The sequence below is a fragment of the Nycticebus coucang genome, chromosome 11 (genome assembly GCF_027406575.1).
Source record: "Nycticebus coucang isolate mNycCou1 chromosome 11, mNycCou1.pri, whole genome shotgun sequence".
NCBI classification, from domain to species: domain Eukaryota; kingdom Metazoa; phylum Chordata; class Mammalia; order Primates; family Lorisidae; genus Nycticebus; species Nycticebus coucang.
This window is the reverse complement of record NC_069790.1, coordinates 65,421,152-65,445,367: the sequence shown is the minus strand read 5'-3', so window position 1 is coordinate 65,445,367 and position 24,216 is coordinate 65,421,152. Positions and strand designations below refer to the sequence as shown.

At 36.8% G+C, this 24,216-nt stretch overlaps 1 protein-coding gene across 7 annotated transcripts; it reads left to right on the top strand.

The window, feature by feature from the left end:
- The first annotated feature begins 5,306 nt into the window (after nt 1-5,306).
- On the top strand, nt 5,307-16,281 carry LOC128560261 (syncytin-1-like). 7 transcript variants are annotated; one of them, XR_008372917.1, is made up of 4 exons: nt 5,307-5,615; nt 8,775-8,925; nt 11,634-11,676; nt 14,679-16,096. XR_008372917.1 is itself a non-coding variant. In XM_053553833.1 (3 exons), exons 2-3 carry the CDS (start codon nt 8,781-8,783, stop codon nt 10,098-10,100), a joined length of 975 nt encoding a protein of 324 aa, XP_053409808.1. In that variant the 5' UTR covers nt 5,307-5,615; nt 8,775-8,780; the 3' UTR covers nt 10,101-11,617. The 7 variants fall into 7 exon arrangements, 1 of the variants encoding a protein (XP_053409808.1); XR_008372914.1 differs by lacking the exon at nt 14,679-16,096 and adding an exon at nt 16,105-16,281 and having other exon boundaries at nt 5,308-5,615; XM_053553833.1 differs by lacking the exons at nt 11,634-11,676; nt 14,679-16,096 and adding an exon at nt 9,271-11,617.
- The last annotated feature ends 7,935 nt before the right edge of the window (nt 16,282-24,216 follow it).

Here is a 24,216-nt window from a genome sequence, read left to right as displayed (position 1 = left end):
AATCAGTGTGGTTATCAATTGGTTACTGAGTTTTTTAAAGGCAGCGAATGACACAGCACGGGACCCTGAGGCTGGTTATCACTCAACTATTCACCCTCTAGGAAGACATACCTTGTCCTTGTGTGCCAGGTTTCCTGTGGTCCACTGTACTCTGTTGTAGAGAGGCAGGGCTGTTCCTCTGTATCATCACCTAAGTGTGCATTTCTTAGGCAATCACGACCTGGAAGAGAAGAAAGAGAAGGTTAGCACTTCCACAATTTCTTTGTATTACTTAATATATGCACTATTTCCAGAGTCATAAAACATTCAGGTGTAAGGATGTCTAAAGATTAGGAACCCTATACTCTTCCTTCGATATTATGCTGGAGTCTGCTCTGACAGCTTTAGATAATTGGCAAGTTTATTCATCTATGATGTCAACAAAACAGGAGTCACAAAGATAATTCATGTATTTATTCATTCATTGAATATTTATTCAGTGATGTAATCTGAAGATAGAACAGAGAAGTAAAAAGTGAAAATCCTGGCTCTCATTAATTTTAGATTATAGTGGAAGGAGAGAGACAAGAAAAATAAAATAATTAAGTAAAAAGATATGATGTTAGATATTGGTAAGCACCAGAAATGAAAACAAAGCAAAAAAATATGGAAAAGTGTGACTAAATAGACTGGCAGAGCTCAATGATATTTATTTTTCTATTCTTAAATTTTTCATTTCTTTATTATTATGGGTATATAAATATTGTACTTATTTATGAGGTACACATGATATTTTGATACAAGCATGCCACGTGTAATAATCAAATCAGGGTAATGGAAGGGAGTATCCATCACCTTAAACATTTATTATATCTTTGTGTTAGGAAAATTTTAATTCCACTCTTTCTGCTTATGTGGAAATATACATAAATTACTGTTAACTGTAGTCACCCTGCTTTGCTACTGAACATGAGATCTTATTCCTTCCACTTAACTATAGTTTTGTACCCATTAACAATCAATTTTAAATAAGATGATTAAGGAAGCATCTCGGGCACAAAGCCTAAATAGTAAAACCACACCATGGGTATCATTGGGGGAAGAGCTTTCTACGCAAATACAAAAAATCTATACATATGAAAGCCTTTAGGTCAGTATTTCCCGGCATGATTGCAGTGCAGAAATATAGAGGGCCTAGAGAAGAATGAAAAAAAAGGATGATAATAGCACATAAGGTCAGAGAGGTAATATGGGTGGATGGGGAAGAAATAAATCTCGTAACACATTATAGGCTACTGCAATGACTTTTGCTTTTTTTGAGTGATACGGGAAGCAATTTAAATGTGTTTTAGGGCATAGAAATTATTTAAATAACAGATTTTTAAAAGACATTTAGCTACATATTGACTTGGGATATATGTCAATAGATAATAATTTTTCCACAGAGGCTGGGTAGAGAATAGACAATAAGAATTAAAATAGAAAGACAGGATAAAATTATGCAATTAAAATTGTCCAGACTAGGAATGATTTTGGCTTGGATCATGTTGTTCTGCTGGAGGTGGTAGATTATTAAGTGAATTTGAGATATGTTTTAAAAGTAAAGATGATAGGATATTGCACCAAATTGAATGTTAGTTAGAAAAAAATGAAGAATCAAGGATAACAAAAAGATACCTGGTCTAAGCAGCTAGAAAGATAAGTTAGCTGTAATCGAGATTGAGAAAATTTAAGAGGAGCAGGACATGGGAAATATGGTGAGTCTGTTCTAGAAATGGTAAGTTCAAGATGAATTTTTAATATTTTTTTGATATAAATACTAAGTAGGTGATATTGTACAAGTCTGGAATTCAAGGGATTTAGGGAACAAGTCCAGGCTGGAGAAATACTTGTGTGGGTCATTGACATTTATATAATATTTAAATCATGATTGTAAAGGAGTAAATTTATAAAAAAGAAAAATCTAGGGACTTCACCGAGAGGTTCTACAATGTTAAGATGTAAGGCTGAAAAACAGTAGCCACTGATCAATAAGGACAACCACAGTGTGCAGTGTCTTGGAATAAAATTTAAAAACTTTCATGAAGCAAGAGTGATTAATCCAAGAAGTAATGCTGATAAGTAATGAATGATAAAAACCCAGAATTGCTACTGGATTCACAATGTAGAGATTATTGGTGACTTTGATGGAAGTAATTGCGGGTGAAATTCTCATTGAAATATCTTCAAGTGAAGCTAGGAGAACTAGAAATAGTCAATATAAACAATTATTTCCAGGTGATTTGCTTTTAAATAGAGTAAAGAAAAAGGGTAAGAACCTGCCCCCACGTATTTGGTGAATTATAAGTAATGTGCCTTACATTAACATATAGCCGCTGGATACTGTGCGAAGCGGGAAGGCACCAAAGAAGAAAGAAGGCATCATTGTGATGCTCAAGAATCACATGTCTCCTGTTGGGTGACCAGAGCAACAGGGAATTAAAAATGTGTTCAGTTTTCAAAACTTTGTTTTTCTATTAATAATTGCTATTTCTTTTTTTTTTCCTTTATTGTTGGGGATTCATTGAGGGTACAATAAGCCAGGTTACACTGATTGCAATTGTTAGGTAAAGTCCCTCTTGCAATCATGTCTTGCCCCCAGAAAGTATGACACACACCAAGGCCCCACCCCACGCCCTCCGTCCGTCTTTCTGCTTTTCCTCCCCCCATAACCTGAATTGTCATTAATTGTCCTCGTATCAAAATTGAGTACATAGGATTCATGCTTCTCCATTCTTGTGACGCTTTACTAAGAATAATGTCTTCCACTTCCATCCAGGTTGCTATTTTTTAGATTCTTAAAAAACATTTACAGTGAAGTTTCTCCCTAAAGCTACTAATTTAATTAAGGCTTTGTTAATGTTTAGACTGGTCAGAAAACTGTAGATCACTTTTTAAAAATCTCTCAAAAACGAACTATTTTTAGAAATTAAAATCCCTTAATATACATTACAAAATGTATAAATAAATACTGTATTCTCTCTCTGAATACGTTTGTCAATACTTCCAAATAATTTCATATCCCTCCCATTTTCCTTTGAATATATAAGAAAGTATAAAAGAATACCACCAGCAACTTTTCAAAGGTCTCCTTAGGACTTTAAACATCTCCATGATGGTTTTTATGACACAGAATCACCCACGTCATATTTTTGCATCATTCTAATAGTAAATGTTTATTGACTTGTTTTACCACATCTGATTTTCTCTGTATTAGCCTTCATTGTATGTGATGTTACTTCATTACAAATGATGAAATATCCCATGGTAAGTATGAGCACATAGTACTACCAAACTCAGGAAGCAAAAACAGCCTATTTTTTTTTTTTTTTTTTTTTTCAGTTTTTGGCCAGGACTGGGTTTGAACCTGCCACCTCCAGTCTATGGGGCCGGCGCCCTACTCCTTTGAGCCACAGGCACCGCCCAACAGCATTTTAACTAATACCATGTTGGTGGAAGGTTACTACATTGGACCATAAAACAAAATCTCTAAGACAATTAATTCAAAAAGTTGCTTTGAACATAAACTTTATGTTTTTGATGTTCGCTTTATAAAAACATAATATCATTAAACAGAAGCAGAGAATAAAATGAAATTTTTATTATTTTTGGACTTTTTGGCAATCCTATTGGACTATAACTAACAGCAGGCAAAAATAATACCTTTGCCAAAATGGAAGCGAGTTCACCACGGAGTGCAGGAGGAAGGGCTACAGGAACAGACACCATGTGTAACTTGTGAAAAATTCTAGAACAATTTATTCTGCTGATGAGACAGTCACTTTCTGATAGGAATTGTTTATTTTGCTAAGGATTACATCAGTGATTTTCTTCCCTTAACTAGTTTATTTTTAACATTTTCATCTAGTTTGATTTTCTGGCTAAATGATAAAGATTTCCCTGGAAATCCCCATAGTCCCTAATGCCCGTGCATTTTATTCTCTGCTTCTGTTTTACCTCTCACAAAGCTCATTTAATTAAAATAAGGTGAATCTTTAAGCTTTCATCATCACATACAGGAAGAGCTTGTATCATGCTATTTTATTTACTTTTATTTATCTCCATTTCATAGAAACAACTGTACCAATAAACCAAGAATCCTGATATTTTAATTCAAACCCATGTATCCTTTCCAAAAAGCAACCCTCAGACTACTTTTCTCCAAATATTTTTCCGGAATTTCAGTTCCTTTTATATATTTTTAAGTTTTCCACCTCCAGTCCCTGGACAAATGCCAAGGTCTTGGGGAAATTTGAAATTAAGCATTTTCTATACTTACATCCTTCTCTTGTCAAAGGCTTTTTTTTTTTTTTTCAAAGATAGACATGTGTGAAAACTTCATTTCCTTGTCCCCCTACCACCAGCTTTAATTGGATGTCCTCCTTTGACTTCCTTTTTGGGCAGCAAAATAAATACTGATCATTCCCTTTTCATATATTCTATGCCACATTAGACTGTGCTTGACCTCACAATCTGAGACACAAGTATCTGCTTCTAGAATAGTGCAAAGTGACCAACATGTAACATCGTAAAATGATATTCACTTTAATACCATTCTTTTCTTTAAAAAAATATAAACTCACCTTCAATGAATACCCAACAATAAAAATATATATATAAACTCAGATCGATTTAGTTGGAGGCAGCTATTTAGAAACAGGCAGGACTTTACACCATAGTTTAAATCATAGCATAAATAAGCCACCATTTCTACCCTTATGATGAGGGAATATCTGAATTTTGTCTGCTATTCAAACTAATGAGAAAAACAAGTCAGCAAGAGTGGAAGAGAGTTTTGGAAGAGGAGAGAGTGGTAGTCTAGGTCTAATTCAAACAAGCTCTTATCCAAAATTCAAAAGCACAGATTTCTGGAGCCCCGGTAAGGATCTACTTTTCTCAAAGCACAATGAATTTTCATAAACTTTTGATTAACATGTTATTTTGCAACCACTGAAATGCAAAAATATTGGGATTCATTAAGGTAGAGCCCCACAGAGTTCTCAGAGAATGAAGAGATTCAGTCATTCATTCTATAAGTCTTTTAAGTTCCTACTAAACTTATCGGTGAATAAGACATTTAGAAGGTATTACATTGTGGAAGGCTGACACCACAGCATCTATAGGCCAAGTGCTATTTCCGGTACTAACAGACTTAACTTTCTATTTCCCTGCAAATGCTAGGCCTAAGTTTCTATTTCCCTGCAAACATCAGGCCTCTTCTCGTAAATCACGTGAGCGAAACTTGGAAGCTTGTCATTTGGAACTTATCTCCACCAAGGCCAGGTTGCTTGGATACCTGGTGACGCAAACCTCCTCCTTCACCTACCCTTATATACCCTGGAAGAACTTTGCAATAAACAAGACTTGATCAGACTCCTGTCTTGTCTCCATTCTTTGTGCCCCTTGCCCCTTCTCATTCTCACCCCCTCCTCCAGGTATCCCTGTCGACTGACCCATGGGCTGGGTCATGTGGCACCCGACCAGGGATCTGGATATGAGAGAAAACAGTGAAGAAGCTACTGGAGGCAGGCGGCCGGCTCAGAGAAACATCGGGACCTGGCCACGCAGTAGCCTGCTGCACTGGAACAAGGATCTTGGTGAGTAGTAGCGATCATGGGGCAAGAAGTCAGTCAGCATGAGTTATTTGTGGAACAGTTAAGAGATGCACTCAGGACGCGAGGAGTAAAGGTCAAAATTAAACAGCTATTTCAATTTTTTGACTTCTTAAAAGAAGTCTGTCCTTGGTTTCCTCAAGAAGGAACCATAGATGAGAAAAGATGGAAAAGAGTAAGTGATGCTTTAAATGATTTTTATCAGGTATTTGGACCTGAAAAAATACCAGTCACTGCTTTCTCATACTGGAATCTCATTAATGATATTATTAGCTATCGCAGTGTTTGCCCCGCAGTTGCGGATGTCATAAAAAAGGGAGAAGAACTGTTATATCACCACAAAGCAAAGGATATTAAATCCCAAGATCTGTCCCAGGATTTTAGGGCTGCTGGAGGCTCTCCTCCTAACTGTCAGCTTAATGAGCAAGAAGATCTAATCTCACTAGAGTGTGATGAGGAATCAAAGAGGAATCAGGCATTCCCAGCCCTCTATAAATTACTGGAAAAACAGACAAAAAAGGGCTAAGAAATTTATCTTAAAGGCTATTAACATTCCTGCGCGCCATGCAGATAAGATCACTTGGAAAAGTGATGAGCCTGTATGGGTTGATCAATGGCCCCTCTCAAAAGAAAAATTAGAAGCCGCTCAGCAGTTAGTGCAGGAACAACTAAAAGCTGGGCATATAGAGGAAAGCAACTCCCCATGGAACACTCCAATCTTTGTCATAAAAAAGAAATCAGGGCGATGGAGACTATTACAAGATTTAAGAGTTGTAAACTCCAGTATGGTCCTCATGAGGGTGTTGCAACCAGGATTACCCACTCCTGTGGCCATCCCTCTTGGTTACTATAAAATTATCGTTGATCTTAAAGACTGTTTTTTCACTATACCACTCCATCCATTAGATCAAAAAAGATTTGCATTTAGTCTCCCCTCTATCAACTTCAAGAAACCTATGAAAAGATTCCAATGGAAAGTTTTACCACAGGACATGGCCAACAGCCCCACCTTATGCCAAAAATTTGTTGCCGCAGCTATTCAGGAAACTAGGCTTCGCTGGAACTCCATGTACATCATTCATTATGTGGATGATATTCTTATTGCTGGACAGAATGCTCAGCAGGTTTTACTATGTTACAGTGATTTATCATCCTCCCTCACAAACCAGGGACTTCAAATAGCCCCAGAAAAAGTTCAGCTAAAAGATCCCTACCTTTGTCTTGGTTTCCACCTAACTGGACCCAGAATTACTAATACTCAAGCTGCCCTCAGATTGGACAAATTAAAAACACTGAATGATTTTCAAAAGCTCTTAGGGGATATAAACTGGCTTAGACCTTACTTAAGACTAACTACAGGGGATTTAAAACCTTTATTTGCTATTTTACAAGGCGATAGCAACCCCAATTCTCCTAGAACATTAACAGAAGAAGGCCGTCAGGCTTTAGCATTAGTACAACAAGCTATTCATTCACAATTTGTTATAACCATAGATTACACTCAGCCCCTGAGTTACATCATTTGTAAAACTTCTCTTACACCCACAGCAGTATTTTGACAAACTGCCCCGATAATGTGGATCCACTTACCTGTTTCTCCCACGAAATTTATTTATCCCTATTATCAGGCTGTCATGGATATCATCATTATGGGAAGGGAAAATAGTAAAAAATACTTTAGTAAAGAACCAGATATCATTATACAGCCTTATTCTCAGGCACAAATTAATTGGTTATTTCAAACTACAGAACATTGGCCTATTGCTTGTGCTTTTTATTCAGGTAAACTTGACAATCATTATCCACCCAATAAATTATTACAATTTATTAGTACACATGACTTTGTATTTCCCACAAGAACCTCCAATTCCCCATTGCCCAATGCCTTATTAGTTTTCACAGATGGCTCCTCTTCTAGTCATGCAGCTTACACCTTTAATACAGAGATTGTGCAATTTCAGGTAAAATCAAATTCTGCACAAATTGTAGAACTTCAAGCAGTTATCGCAGTTTTCTCCGCATTTCCCAATCGAGCTTTGATTATTTATACTGATAGTGCTTATTTAGCTCATTCAGTTCCCTTATTAGAGACAGCAGTGCAAATCAAACATGTATCAGAAACTGCTACCTTTTTCTTGCAACTCCAAAATCTTATACACCAAAGGACCCTCCCCTTTTTCATTAGACACCTTAGGGCTCATTCCAATTTACCTGGCCCCCTGATGGTAACCACAGAGCGGACAAAGCCACTCACTTAGTCTATACTGCCCAAATCACCACAGAGCCTGATCAGATCGCATTAGCCTCCACTGCTCACCAATTACATCATCTAAACGCTCACACCCTTAGACTCATGTTTCAAATTACCCGGGAACAAGCCCGCCACATCATAAAGCAATGCCCTTCTTGTGTAATTCTACTCCCTACTCCCCATCTAGGAGTAAATCCTCAAGGTCTCATACCCAATGCCATCTGGCAAATGGATGTTACTCACCTACCTGAATTTGGAAAACTCAAGTATGTTCATGTAACCATAGGTACCTTCAGTGGATTTATTTATGCCACTGGCCAGGGAGGCTGGCAAACATGTCATTGCCCATGTACTAGCCACCATGGCTGTACTAGGCACTCCTAAACAAATTAAAACTGATAATGGTCCAGGATACACAGGACATGCATTTAACACCTTCTATAAACACCTCGGTATCAAACATGTCACTGGTATACCATTTAACCCACAAGGGCAGGGCATAGTAGAACGTGCCCACTTATCTCTTAAAAAATAAAGAAGGGGGAATGGTACCCTGTTAAGGGGTCCCCAAGAAATCTCTTATCCCATTCATTACTCATTTTAAATTTTTTCACACTGGACCAAGACGGCCGCTCTGCAGCAGACCACTTCTGGCACCCAGATACTATACGGGATTTTGCCACTGCCCTATGGAAAGATCCATTAGATAATAAATGGCACGGCCCCGATCCGGTTTTAATTTGGGGTAGAGGTGCCGTATGCATATATTCACAGAAGATGGAAGCAACACGATGGTTACCTGAACGACTGGTCAAACAAGTAGATAACATCATCACCTCTAAATCCAGGAAGCAAAAGACCCCTGAGAAGGCTTTCTTTCCTTTTCTTTGCAGATAACCATGAGCACCTGGATGTGGTTACTGCTGGGAATCTCTCTCCTGATACGAAAAAATGAAGGTGGTTTCGGTAATCCCCATGAGGCTCGGGCACTCTTACAAAAATTAACTGGTACTCCTTGTGAGTGCCGTGGTGGCACCTGGAACGGTGAGACAACCCCTCTCCTAAATGTAGATTGTGGTGATAAAACAGCATACTTAGTAATGAGACAAAATATTCATGGAGCACAGACATGGGTCTGTAGCAAAAAGGCTAAAATTATCCCCACCTTTAATAACAAGCCTGGACCATGCCCTTGTATAGAATTTCATCCATCTGTACATAATACCTGTTATGAGCAGGTTCAACTATGTACTGGTACAGATAATAATACCTATTTTACAGCAATCTTGACCAGACATTTTTCAGGGACATTTGGAGGCGAGTGGGACACAGTCCCTCAGGTCCAGGGGACCTCAAATAAATATGCCCAATCTGGCTGTCCCAATACAGTAGGAAAAACAGTTTGCTGGAATAAGACTCCACCTGTGCACGTCTCTGATGGAGGTGGACCCCAAGATCAGGTGAGACAGAATATAGTCCAAAAGCAACTGGAAAACATTGTAAACCACATGTCTCCTAAATTTAACTACCTTCCAATAGCTTTACCCAAAAATAGGGATGCGAATCTAGACCCCCAAACCCTGAAAATGCTAGACATCACACAGAGATTACTTAATCAATCCAATCCTTCTTTGGCTCAAAATTGCTGGTTATGCCTTCATTTAGGACTATCTATGCCTATTGCTATCAATGTTAATTCCATTGAATTATCATCTAATAACTGCATGCCCATCATGCCTTTACCACTACAACCTGTCTTTTCTGAAACACCCTGTATTGTCTCCCCTTATAGAGACGACAGTTATGCTACTGATATTGGCATACTCTCTTTGACCAATTGCACTGACATCATCAATATTACTTATTCCCCGTGTGCTCCCAATGATATGATATTTGTTTGTGGCAATAACTTGGCATATACCATTCTGCCCACTAATTGGACAGGATTATGTACTATCACCCTTTTGCTACCCGATATAGATATAGTCAATGGAAATGAATCTTTACCTATACCATCCTTTGATTATATATCTGGCCGTTCTAGAAGGGCTATCCAATTTCTCCCTCTCTTGGCCACTCTGGGAATCACTGCTGGCATGGCCACTGGTACCGCCGGTATGGGCACTGCTGTACATAAATATACTGAACTATCTCAACTTATGACAGAAGATATATACAAGCCCTATCAGGCACAGTTAAAGATCTTCAAGATCAATTAGATTCCTTAGCTGAAGTAGTACTACAGAATAGAAGAGGTTTAAATCTTCTAATGGCTAACCAAGGAGGCATCTGCTTAGCATTACAGGAAAAATACTGCTTTTATGCAAATAAATCAGGAATTGTTCGAGACAAAATAAAGAAATTACAAAATAATCTAGAGGAAAGAAAAAGAAAAATTATAGACAACCCGTTTTGGAGCAGGCTAGATGGCTTTCTGCCTTATCTCCTTCCATTTTTAGGGCCCCTCCTTGGCTTACTAATATTACTGTCGCTAGGACCTTCTCTTTTTAACAAAGTCATGGCCTTTATAAAACAACAAATTGATGCTATTAAAATGCAGCCCCTCCAGGTTCATTATCACAGACTTGCTATGGAAGACGAACGCATAACCATAACTACTTAGGGGACTGGCTAGTCCAGGATGGGTAATGAGGACCCTCATCTCAGACTTTGCTTATCCTACCAACCTAAGACAGGAGCCCGGTCAGATAGCTACCGTGTATCCCATGACGGGTAAGGAGGATCAGCTGAGATGGTAAGGCGGTCCCAACCTAAGACAGACACAGTCACCCCGCCCTCTCGGTTGAGAGCTGGCAAAACTTTAAAGGTAAAATGTACATTTAAAAATATTATTAAAAAGGGGGACCTGTGGAAGGCTGACACCACAGCATCTATTTTGTAGGCCAAGTGCTATTTCCGGTACTAACAGACTTAACTTTCTATTTCCCTGCAAATGCTAGGCCTAAGTTTCTATTTCCCTGCAAATGCCAGGCCTCTTCTCGTAAATCACGTGAGCGAAACTTGGAAGCTTGTGGTTTGGAACTTATCTCCACCAAGGCCAGGTTGCTTGGATACCTGGTGACGCAAACCTCCTCCTTCACCTACCCTTATATACCCTGGAAGAACTTTGCAATAAACAAGACTTGATCAGACTCCTGTCTTGTTTCCATTCTTCGCGCCCCTTGCCCCTTCTCATTCTCACCCCCTCCTCCAGGTATCCCTGTTGACTGACCCGCGGGCCCGGTCATTATATATATTCACACACACTTTGCTTATGATTTAGAGATATAGAGGCTTTTAATCATGTTCATTTTTCTACTATTTATGAATATATTTCTATCCATAAAACATCACTTATAATGAAATGGTTTTTTAAACTCAAATTATTAATTAAATTAATACAGAAGCAATGTTTATTCTTGAGGCTTATTTTATTTAATTAATATAAAAATAATACATACCCATAATAAACAAGAATTAAATAGTTCTGTAAGATTAAGTAAGAGTCATTCCTCACTTTACTATTATTTGTCCCCACATTTTTATCTAAAACATCAACCTGTAACTTTTTAGATCCCTTTGATTTGTTTTTACCATTATATCTCAAAATAATATTGTTACACTGCTAATCCTTTACTTATCAATTGGAATTCTTCGTCTTTAATTTCATACGCTGGATCTGATAATTTCTAAAAACCATGTCTCTTATTCCATGCTTCATTACCCCTTGTTTTTCTTTTTGATTTTGCTAGAGAATAACTTGAAGCAACATCCTAAGAGAAGGGTATGAAAAAGGTAAACATTCTGAGATTTCTGTGCTTGAAATGTCTTTATTCTCCTACAGGATTAGTATATGTACAGCTTATGGAAAATATATATTAAAATCATTCATATATATGTATATATTGAGATAGAGTCTCACTATGTCACCCTCTGTAGAGTGCTGTAACATCACAGCTCACAGCAACCTCAAACTCTGGGACTAAAGTGATTTTCTTGCCTCAGCCTCCCAAGTAGCTGGGACTACAGGCACCTAGCACAACGCTCAGATATTGAAATATATTCTAATATATTTCTAATGTAACTGATATTGCTCATTGAGTAGTATTTATATATAAAGACTCCGTCTCTTCTTCATTCTACTTTTATATTCTTTGATGTATTCCAACTCTTGTGAAGTTTAATGATGACCATCTGTGTGTCCTTTTTAATATATTGTGTTGGATTCTCAATTAGGTCCTTTCTTTTTTTGTTGTCACTTCTTTTTTATTTATACACTCTGCAATTTTTAGTTAACTGTTTAAGCCTTCAATTTGATTGAGTTTTTAAAAGATTTGTTTTATTTCAAATTAATATGAGGGTACAAATTTTTAGGTTACATAAAAGACTTTGTCAAACATGCATTTAGATTCATTGTGTTCAGAAAAGCAGACGGTAAGAACAAACAAACAAAAATCTACTATAGGTCTTTTTATTGTTGAAATTGAAATGTAAAAGCTTTTTTAAAGATACCTAAAACTTACATATGATCAAGATTAAAGGTAATAACAAAATAATTCATTTCTACTTTTGGTGATTATAGAATGCTGCTGGGAATATAAATTGATACAGCTTTCCTGGAGAGCACTTTTTAAGTAAAGACAAAAATCTTTTTTTTTTTTTTTTTTTTTTTGTTTGGTAGAGACAGAGTTCTCACTTTATCACCCTTGGTAGAGTGCATGGCGTCACAGCTCACAGCAACCGCCAACTCCCTGGGCTCAGAAGATTCTCTTGCCTCAGCCTTCTGAGTAGCTGGGACTACAGGTGCCCACCACAACGCCTGCCTATTTTTTTTGTTGTTGTTGCGGTTTGGCCGGGGCCAGGTATGAACTCGCCACCCTCGGTATATGAGGACGGCACCCTACACACTGAGCCACAGGCGCCACCCAAAGACAAAAATCTTTAGCACTGTGAATATCATCTAGCCACATACACACAAGAAACCTACCTTAGGAAATTTGAAATTAGGAAATTATAATACCTGCAAAAATATATGGGCTGTTTTGTTTTTTTTTAATATTTTTTTTTATTAAATCATAACTGTATACATTGATATGATCATGGGGCATCATACACTCGCTTCATAGACCATTTGATACATTTTCATCACAATGGTTAACACAGTCTTCCTGGCATTATCTCAGTTACTGTGCCAAAACATTTACATTCTATATTTACCAAGTTTCGCAAATACCCCTGTAAGATGCACCACAGGTATGATCCCACCAATCCTCCTCCCTCTACCCACCACCCCCCTCCCTCCCCTCCCCACTTCCCCCTATTGTTAGGTTGTAACTGGGTTATAGCTTTCATGTGAGAGCCCCAAATTAGTTTCATAGTAGGGCTGAGTACATTGGGTACTTTTTCTTCCATTCTTGAGATACTTTACTAAGAAGAATATGTTCCAGCTCCATCCATGTAAACATGAAAGAGGTAAAGTCTCCATCTTTCTTTAAGGCTGCATAATATTCCATGGTGTACATATACCACAATTTATTAATCCATTCGTGGATCGATGGGCACTTGGGCTTTTTCCATGACTTAGCAATTATGAATTGGGCTGCAATAAACATTCTGGTACAAATATCTTTGTTATGTTGTGACTTTTGGTCTTTTGGGTATATGCCCAGCAGAGGAATTACAGGATTGAATGGCAGATCTATTTTTAGATCTCTAAGTGTTCTCCATATATCTTTCCAAAAGGAATGTATTAATTTGCATTCCCACCAGCAGTGCAGAAGTGTTCCCTTTTCTCCACATCCATGCCAACATCTCTGGTCTTGAGATTTTGTGACATAGGCTAGGGCTGTTTTATATAGCCATCTCATTAAGTTTCCATAACTTTTATCACAAAGGAAAATTCTATCCTCATGTCCTTCAGTGTTTTTCTATTAATAATATAATCATTTAGGGGTTTATTTACACAGGCGGTATATTACACAATTCTAGTATTGGAATATTTATAAATATAAATATTGGAAAATATTTATAATAAACTTTTAAAGAAAGAAACGTCTACCTTTTTTAGAGCATCTTGTTTATATAGTGAACAATGTTATCCTCTAAATTAATTGGGAATGGATGAGAATATAAAAGTGAGACTTAATTTGTTTAATAACTTCAGGTAAGATAAATAGTTCTCAATGAGAACAACACAGAGACATGAATGCATAGGTCCATATAAATTCAGCAGGAGATTCTGAAATTTATGTGATTTTAAGAAACTCTTTGGAAAATCTGCAGAATTCAAGAAGAAACATTTTAAAAGCAATATCAATATTGGCAGAAGATAATTTGAAATTTATTCTTTGGTATAAGTTTATATTAAAATTAATTTTAAAACCATTGATATGTATCTATTTAATCTCGTTTCATTGACTAACTGGTATATTTGTTGTCAAAAGAATAGACTCAAGAATATCTAAGAATTCACTTTTTAAATCCAAATTACACAAGTGCTGCTGAGATAGCAAACTGAATTAAGAGGAGAATAAATCTCAATAGAAGCTTATTTAATTCAAGATTAGTAGTTAAGCACAGTCAATATCAAGAACTGATCATGGTTAACTTAAAATATTCTGATTTTAGCACATCACAAATTAAACTTAAAGAACTTTCACAAGAGTAAGGTCTTCATTAGCTATTCTGGAATTTAAAAATACTATAGTTTGATACAACTGCCTGCATTTAATTATAACACTATTCACTATTTCCTTTACATTAAACCACTTCTCTCCAAATCTCAATCAATGGAACAGGTTTTCCAAGATCTTTAAGTTGATAAGAACAGAGTATGGACAGTCAAGCAGTCAAAAAGGTGAAGTATTTTCTCCCTTTAGATGAGCACATATTTTAAATGTTCAAATTCCCTGTTGTTTTAAGCTGTTATTGTACTGATTAATGGCTAAGTACAAATCCATTGACCTGAACTTGAATCATAAAGGATTCATCAGTGCTTTGTGATTGTGGTCAAGTCATTTAAAATGTCTAAGCCTCAGCTTTCTTCTTTCTCAAGCTATATTCAGAGGATCATTGTGAGGAATAAATTAAGTAAGGTATGTAAAAATGTATATGAACTGTTCTAACAATCTTAATGGTAGGAGCTTATGTGGCTCAGTCTCCAGCCAAAATTCATATAAATTATTGCTAAATTATTTCAAAAATGTATTATATCTCTAATTTCAAAAAATGACTAGAGGAAATCTCTACCAAATTTTAAAAAATATTTTAAAGTAGAGAGCTCAAAGGACATTGGTGTTCTTTGCCAGGCATAAGACAAAAGTCAGTTAGAGGACTAGAGTCTTGATTTTTGTCTGATAATATGACGGGGTAACGCTGTAGCTTTGGAGGTGGCAAGCTAAAAGCTGCAACTAGTGTAGATGAAACTTCTCTCTCTGCAGACTCCTTGATGTCAGGGTTCAAGGATGAAACCATGGACCATGCAGATAAGTGAAAAGACAGAATTTATTGACAAAAAATGAGATAGATAAGGGAAAGAAGGACAACAGAAGCTCCAGCAATAGGGGTGGGGTTGGGGGGACCCAAGTGAGAAGCCCTGTGGGCCTTTTGCCTGGACCTTTATATACTGTCTGTGAGCAGAGGGATCTCGAGAATGCCTGTCCAGAACATGTCACAATTGGTCAGTAGCCAGCAGACAGAAAAAAATTAGTACATGAATATATTAACAAATCAACGTGGCCCTTACAGTCCCTGTCTCAGGGAGGCAGCAAGGTGTTTACTTTCTACTCTAGGAAGAACTGCTCAGATGAGAAACTGATCAGGCTGCTTTCCTCTGACCCTATTTAAGTCCAGAGAATGGGATCTGGAAAACTCCTGTTTGCCCAGGCCTAGAAAATTGGGGGAGGGGTTCCCTTACCAGCTCTGAATAGGAAGAACTCATATCACTAAGACCCATTATAAAGACAGAGCACTTGCGATGATGTATAATCTTGGCAAAAGAAGGATAAAAACTGATTAATGGAATTATTCTCTAGGCTATTGATAGGATTCAGGACACATTATACCAAAATATATTTTAAGTTGAAGAAATTTGACAAAGCCAGGAAGCAGGGAAGTCGTTCATCCTTTTCCCCCATTCTTTTCTCTTGCAGCAGATCATACAAAAACTAGGAAGGGTTTTTTTACCTTCCCCTCATGTGAGATATGTCCTTCCTTTACCTGCAGGAAAAGAACATCCTTATCTCCATTGATGAAAAAGCACAGAGAAGAATCTCAACAATATGACCTTGCTGTTTCACCCAGTTTATTACCAGTACATCACATCCATTTGTCCTATGATATTTTGGCACCATTGTCCACTTTTCAACAAGCCTAGCATAAAAATACACAGACTTAACCTTTTGTTTGTGTCTTCAGTTTTATTTTCTTCACCATGTAAAACTTACATTAAATAAATATTCATGCTTTTCCTTTTCTCTTCTTAATCTGTCTTTCATTATAGAGTCCTCAGCCATCAACCTAGGATGGATGAGCAAAAGGCATTCTTTTCCTCCCCTGCACTATGGATGGAAAAATATAAAAATACTTGTAAAAATTTGAAAGCATAGCCATGGGTAAGACATGAAAAGAAACAGGAAATAAGACCATAAAACTTTATGTAAAAGAACAAAATGGATATCTAGAAATGAAGACCAAACTGATTTTAAATAATAGTATGTATGAGTTGACAGAACTAGGCTGGAAGTTTGTTAAGCTGATGCATCATAATCAGCAGGTATTTGGCCCATACTATGCTGAGATCCTAAAAAATGTCGATACTCTAGTTCAAGCACAAGAAACAGAAGTGGAACCTATCTGATAGTGCTGGACTCCAGCCATGGCAACAGGGACCCAGGAGAGGGGGCTCAGCATGTTCCTGAGATGATATCACCTGTGGCCAGCAGAGAAGCCAGCCATCTTCCTCACTACAGCCGGGATACAGGGCTGCAGGGGTCAGCATGTAAGCACCAACTGACCCAACCCCCTTCGTTAATAAACTTCTGAGCTGTAAGAAAAAAAAAAAAAAAAGAATATTAAAAAGAAGTGAAGAATGGTGGCTTCTGTGGCTCAGAGGGGTAGGGCGCCAGTCCCATATGCCAGAGGTGGCAGGTTCAAAGCCAGCCCTTGCCAAAAAAAGAAAAAATAATAATAAATAAATAAAAAGAAGTTAAGAAAACTGGAGAACTATTAGAGATGAGGAAGTGTGCATTAATAAGGGACAGAAAGATAGAACTAGGAAGGAGAGAGAAAGAATCATGGAAAGGGGCAATGAATTTCTAACTGATGGTTTCCAGATAGAAGAACAGATAGAATATAGGATAGATTGTAAAGGATGAGAAAGAGGCAGAATGTTATAGATTTGAAGTAAAAAAAAAAACAAAAAAACTTTGATTCACTGAAGTATCAGAAGTTCCTAGAAGATAAACACGTCTACAAATATAACACTGAAAACCTAAAGAAATGACGGTTAGATGCTGTTGAGCAATAAACAAAAGATCTGGAGTCAATATAGCTTTAATTTTCCAAGAGTAAAAGAACATTTATCAATCTAGTCTTTTATACCCAACCCAGGACCACATTTAGTATGAGAACAAAATGAAAACTTTTTTTCATAACAAGAGACAAAAAGTACTTACAAACTGAAATTTAAAAGGATGAATAATGGATCCAAAATTAAATAAATGAAGTATTGGTAAGAAGTGAGAAAAAAGTAATTAAGCAACGCCTGCTTCTGGCCAAAGCAGAATAACTGAAAGGATAGCCTTGCTGAAAGACCTAACCCTGCAATCTCCTAGTAACAATTAAGGATCAATTCTACGAGTTCTTTAGCTAACTGGCACCCTACGAGAATTCTGTTTTTCACAACTTCTGAAAAGAGCTGGACAAATGGAAAAGAGATGTAAATCTTTCTCTTTTAAAATTGCTTTGAAGAATCTGCCCTTTGCAGTCTAGAGGAGTTCCTGAGTGAACAGCAGGGTGGGAGCTTCAGGCCTCAGTCCTTACCCTAAACCATATTTCAAGGGCAGAGTCTCCAAAGAGAAGCAGGGGAGCCAACTCTGGGACTTTGACACCCTGCCATGACTTCTGTTACCAGCCTGCCCCTAAGAAGAGAGAAGGGCAGTTGCAGCAGTCTCACCACACCCTGTTAATTTGGCTACAGACATAAACCTTCTTCAGCTTCTAAATAAAAAGTCTAAATACCTGATTCTGTCTGCCAACACCATCTCCATCTCTTTAACCATGTCGGCCCTCTTTCCCATCTTGAGAAAGTAAAATAGACTGTTCTTTGTATCCTAATCTTTCCCTGAAGCAATGTTTCTCAAAACCCATGTTGGCTAGCTCAGACCTAACAACAGAAACCAGATTTATATGATCAAATGAAAAAATCAAAAATAAAAATTAATGGTTTTCAAAACATTGGACAACAGCAAGTAAAGAAAAGGAATCCCTTAGAAATTGGAAATAAAATAAAACAAAGTTATCCCTAGGAAAACTCCAACTTATTTCTTTAAGAAAGTTTTCAGGGGCTGGACGTAGAGGCTCACACCTATAATCCCAGCAGTCTGGGAGGCTGAGGCAGGCAGATTGCTTCAGCAACGAAGTTTAAGACCAGCCTGAGCAAGAATGGGTCCCTGTCTCTAAAAAATAGCCAAGTGTTGTGGCAGGTGCTTTTAATCCCAGGTACTTGGAAGGCTGATGAAAAGGATCACTTGAGCCCAAGAGTTTGAGGTTGCTGTGAGCTGTGACACCAGAGCACTCAACCCCAACAGGGAATGAGTGAGACGCTGTCTCCAGAAAAAAAAAAAAAGAAAGTAAGTTTTCAGGCTGAGGCATACAAAAGATAAGACATTTGTATTGTCCTGCAATTTTTTTGCATTAGTAACATGACACTGGGGCTCCTGGGGAGATAAAAGCTCACAATAGCAGAGGAAAGAGTTTCACAGAGAGAGAACTCCTCAGATCAGAAGTTTCATTTGAAGTTGAGCATTCAACAAGGCAGGAGGAAACTAATGGAGGCAGGGCACAGAGCAAGAGTAAAGAGAGGGGGGAAAAACTAAAAGTGATAAAGTTAATGCTCAGGGAGGGCTGAGCATATGAGAATAGCACTGCTCCCCATTGGAAACCTGTGATTCACAGAAGTACATAGAAGGGACTGACTTCTCCGGTAGAAAATAATTAGCCATAGACTTAACAGTGCTCTAAGTCTGCCTAACAAGTTTTAAAAGCAAGACCCCAAATTATTAGTGTTACCACATAACTTAATGATGTTAAAAAAAAAAAACAAACTCAAGAATATTTATGGAAATTCAAAAATATTTGGCACCCAACAATGTAAAATGTGTAGTATCTGCCATTCAATCCCAAATGTCCCAGCACGAAAAGAAGTAGGAAAATGCAATCTGCGATGAGGAAGAATATCACTCAATCAAAAATGACACATAATTGAGATACACTGGAAGTGAGCAGAGATGACCTTCTAAGTTATAATTTCTGTACCTATCTTCACAAAGCTAAGCATCAAAACAGAAGACATACAAAAGACAGAGCAACATTTCAATTAATGTATTGTAACCTAGTTACGTGTACCTTCACAGTAACCTGAAATAAAAGTTAATTAATTAATTAAAAAAGAAATCAGAGAATGGAGAAACAGCTTTAATTTAGCAAAAGAAAAATATCAGTCTAGAAATGAAAACTTGCCTTTGGATGTATAAACATTGAGAGAATTATTATCAGTAGATCTACATTGGGAGAAATATTAAAGGACAACCTTCACGAAAAAGAAAAATGATACAAATTGGAAATATAGATTACCACAAAGGAATAAAGAACAAAAAAAACAAACAAACAGATAATTACAAGAGTACATATATATGAATTTATTTGAATTTTGTTTATAATTGCATTGCCACATAGCTAATAAATAAACTGAATCAATAATCAATAGCCTTCAAAAAAGAAAAGCACAGGCCAAGATGGACCCACTAATAGTTTCTACCAAACATTTACAACACTACAAATTGTACCTATAATAAAATTAAACTAAACATACTTTGAGCAACTACAAATTAATTGGATAGTTTAAATAAAATTCAAAACTTCTTTGAAATATAAACAACCAAAGCTCACTCAAGAGAAAAATAGAAAAAAAGGATATCCCTACCCTATTAAATGAATCCATTTAATAGTTTAAAATCCTCCCCAGACAATCAAATCTAATAGCTTCTGCTGATACATTTACCTAAAGATTTAAGCAAAATTAATACCAATTATGTAGTATTTTCCTAAAATTGAAAATAAAAAATAGTTTTTTGAACCTAGCATTACTTTATATAAAAGCTTTTTAGCATATAAATTATATGATAGCTTACTTGTGCTACCTTGTGGATTGAAGTACCTGTTCATTAGACCTTCCTAAACTGGCAGAAACTATTATGATAGGTTAAACATATGAACATTATTGCTCCAAATTTTGATTAACAGATTAATCTGTAGTCAAAGAAATTATCTCAGATTTCCTCTAATGATTTTGCTCATTTGTTCTTTGTGCCTTACTTCCAACAGTAATCTTTCAAAGTATGCCAGCATTTCTAGTGATTCTCAGAGGACAAAGATTTTGACTGTGAATAACCATGTGTATAGAAAGAATGTTCTTAAAGACTTATTTTTTGTTCATACACAGAAAAATGAGATTTTTATCATTTTTTCCTTACAGAAAGTAAGCACTATGGTTTGAGAAAGCATTGCTATTTTTATCACAGAGTTCTTCAATCATGAATTATTTCTAATGGTAAATGACAAGATCAAAAAAACCCCACTATTTTGAAGAAAATATTGTTTTTAATATAGAGAGAACACAGTTTAGCATACATATTAGTTTGAAAATATAAATCATTTCCTCATCCTAACAATCCAAAGAAAATTTGCATATGAGATATATCAATAACTGTTTCGTGTATTTATACCCTAAAAAAGAACAACAAAACTATGACTAGATGAACAGAAATGTTGAATATAGCAGAACAGCATTCTTATTAAGAATCAAACATGGGGCGGCGCCTGTGGCTCAGTGAGTAGGGCGCCGGCCCCATATGCCGAGGGTGGCGGGTTCAAACCCGGCCCTGGCCAAACTGCAACAGAAAAATAGCCGGGCGTTGTGGCGGGCGCCTGTAGTCCCAGCTGCTCGGGAGGCTGAGGCAGGAGAATCGCGTAAGCCCAAGAGTTAGAGGTTGCTGTGAGCTGTGTGACGCCACGGCACTCTACCAAGGGCGGTACAGTGAGACTCTGTCTCTACAAAAAAAAAAAAAAAAAAAAAAAGAGAATCAAACATCATTCCTATTACACCCTAGGCACAGAACAATTGTTGAAGTTTCTTCTTTCTTTGTTCACTCTCACTTTCCCAATTTGAAATGTCTTTGCCTGGATTGTCTCATGATGTCTCTACACTTGATGTGGCCAGAACATTTGCATTGAACGATTTAGTAAAACTCGTGGAAGCAGGGGCAAGCAGGGATCAGGGAAGTACCAAGTTAATGAACAGAGTCAGGAGGAACAGGGCCATTGTCTGTCATTCCTATTCTACCACTAAGTAGACTCGAATTCATTTCCTTGTCTAAGGAGAAGGCTTGCACCAAATCGGCAAGGATTTTTAAATCAAGGATTTTAAATCAACAAGGATTCTTTGAGCTTTCTTAGAAGCACCTCTAATAACGTGCTTTTAAAGTTTTAAGGGGACAATGAGATAAACAAGGTCAAGTGGGACCTTTATTTTAATAGAACATTTTTGCTTTTAGTGATGTTATTATTAGACTTCAAAATGATTTACATCAGAAAAAAAAAGAAAGGTTTGAAAAGTACTGACCTAAGTGATCTCTAAGGTCTTTTCTATCCCTATAATGTTCCAAGTTTTATTCCATTACTGCCTAAGTAAATAGCCAAACTAGGGATTAGTTTTGTTTTTTTTTTCTTTCTGACACTCTAAGTATTTGACATTCATTTTAATATTCTTGTCACTTCTTGCCCCAAGCAACCTAATCACAGATTTCTAAACAAAGTACAGATGCCCTTCTAGTCCTGAAAATCCTTTTAATTCTGGTCTGTTATCAAAATATACTATTTTTAGTCAAATTCAAGGTCATTTGTAAGCTTATAAGTAATTTGGTCAATAGAGTTTCTCTATTGAAAATGTGGAATATTGCAGACTGACCTTTTCTAATTTTGATATAGTATTGGAATGTCTCTGGCTAGACTATAATGACTCAATTTACTCTCATCTATTCTCTAAACAAAGGAATAAAATAAAAATAAAATTTATTTTTGCTCCTGAGTCATTTGTGATACATCTTCAAGCAAACACCAATACATTGATAATTAATCTGAAACAAATATCTTTTCCCTTGAACATTGTGCTGTCTATGCTCCTGAGGTATCTCAGTAAGATAGCCAAACACCTGGCCTTACTATCTTCACTTAAGATTTCTGCTGAAATTCTCATTTTGTCCTGAGGATGAAGATATACTTCTCCCTAAATTGCTCATGTGGAATGTAGATTAGACTACCAAGTGAAAGATCAAAGGGTGAGGAGAACCCTGGTTTCTGGCTATAAAACCTGATTTGCCCATCTCAATACTTTATAGGATATATATCAAATCCAGCTCATTCAATCTGTGGAACTCCATGGAGGAGAAGAGTCCAGATTGTGCTGAAACCAGCCCCATTCAATCCCTTCTCATAGTCTTTTCTTCCAGGATGAGATTTAAAAAAAAAAAGAAAGAAAGAAAGAAAGAAAAAAAAGGACCTCCCTATGCCTTCTTCTTTAAGACTTTTATTTTCTGCAGCTAATCCCTTGTAAGAAATTATCAGCCTTAAAATTTTTAGCTCATGCTATGTTTTATTTATTTATTTATTTTTATTGTTGGGGATTCATTGAGGGTACAATAAGCCAGGTTACACTGATTGCAATTGTTAGGTAAAGTCCCTCTTGCTATCATGTCTTGCCCCCATAAAGTGTGACACACACCAAAGCCCCACCCCGTCCCTCCATCCCTCTTTCTGCTTCCCCCCCAGTAACCTTAATTGTCATTAATTGTCCTCATATCAAACATATCAAAATTGAGTACAAATGCCCACCAACCCAGGAATGGATTAACAAGCTGTTGGTATATGTATACCATGGAATACCATTCAGCCATTAAAAAAAAAAATAGAGACTTTACATCCTTCGTATTAACCTGGATGGAAGTGGAAGACATTATTCTTAGTAAAGCATCACAAGAATGGAGAAGCATGCTATGTTTTAAATTGTTGGGAAAAGCTTAATCCCTTCCAATTATATTCCTGAATACTCATTTTACCCTTGACAGGAAAAGCAGCTTGTGCTAATGATCTGTATCTGTCATTACTAGAGCTTTTAGCAACAGTGAATCATCGGCATTTTGGTTCCTCTCTGAACCCAAGGCTTGCCCAGAAAAAAAAATAAGCAAGTACTTTCCTTATCTTCGCATAAATAAAAAGGTTTAAGGAAGTGTCTTCTCAGAATATGGAGTTGATATCAAATCACATAACTAATATTTATCTTTTTAATCAGTAGCATGTAATTTAATTGCCAAAAGCCCAATTCCAAAGAGCATGTTTGACATTTACGTATAAACACATTCTAATTGAGAATTTCATGCCAGGTAACTGCAGTTCTAGCTATTTTGCATTCAGTACCTCAATTAATTTTACAACACTGTAATAGATATTATCACACCCATTTTAGAAATAAAGAAGTGGTGCCTAGGGAGTTCCCCTAAATTAACAAGGCAATATAGAGAGTGTGTAGACTCCAAAGCATGCAATTTTAAATTGTGACATTACAATTTCATTTGAGCATTGAATTTAGAAATGTAGATGCTCCATGAACACAGAGGGGACAAGAAAGCATAAGAGCTCCTTTCCCACTGTGATGATATTGAGTAGATTACCTCCTGCTGAGAGAGGTTTTACAGTGAGTGTCCCTTCTTTCCTCATCGTTATGCTTGAAGCAAACGAATGTCTATATTACAAGACTTTCTGAGAGTGAGGGTAATTTAATGTATGTCACATAAGATACAATCAATAATTTTTAGGTACCCTTAACTATTACATCTCTGACAAATTTTACAAACCTTTCAGAACTCCTGCTCCGGGGGGGCGATGGGATGGGATTTTAGGGAATGCCTGCCAGCAGGTATATTTGATTATGAGAACATACAGATGAGGGAGGACAGAAAGATGCCAGAGATAGTTAACAATATTTTCTTTTGGATTATCCAT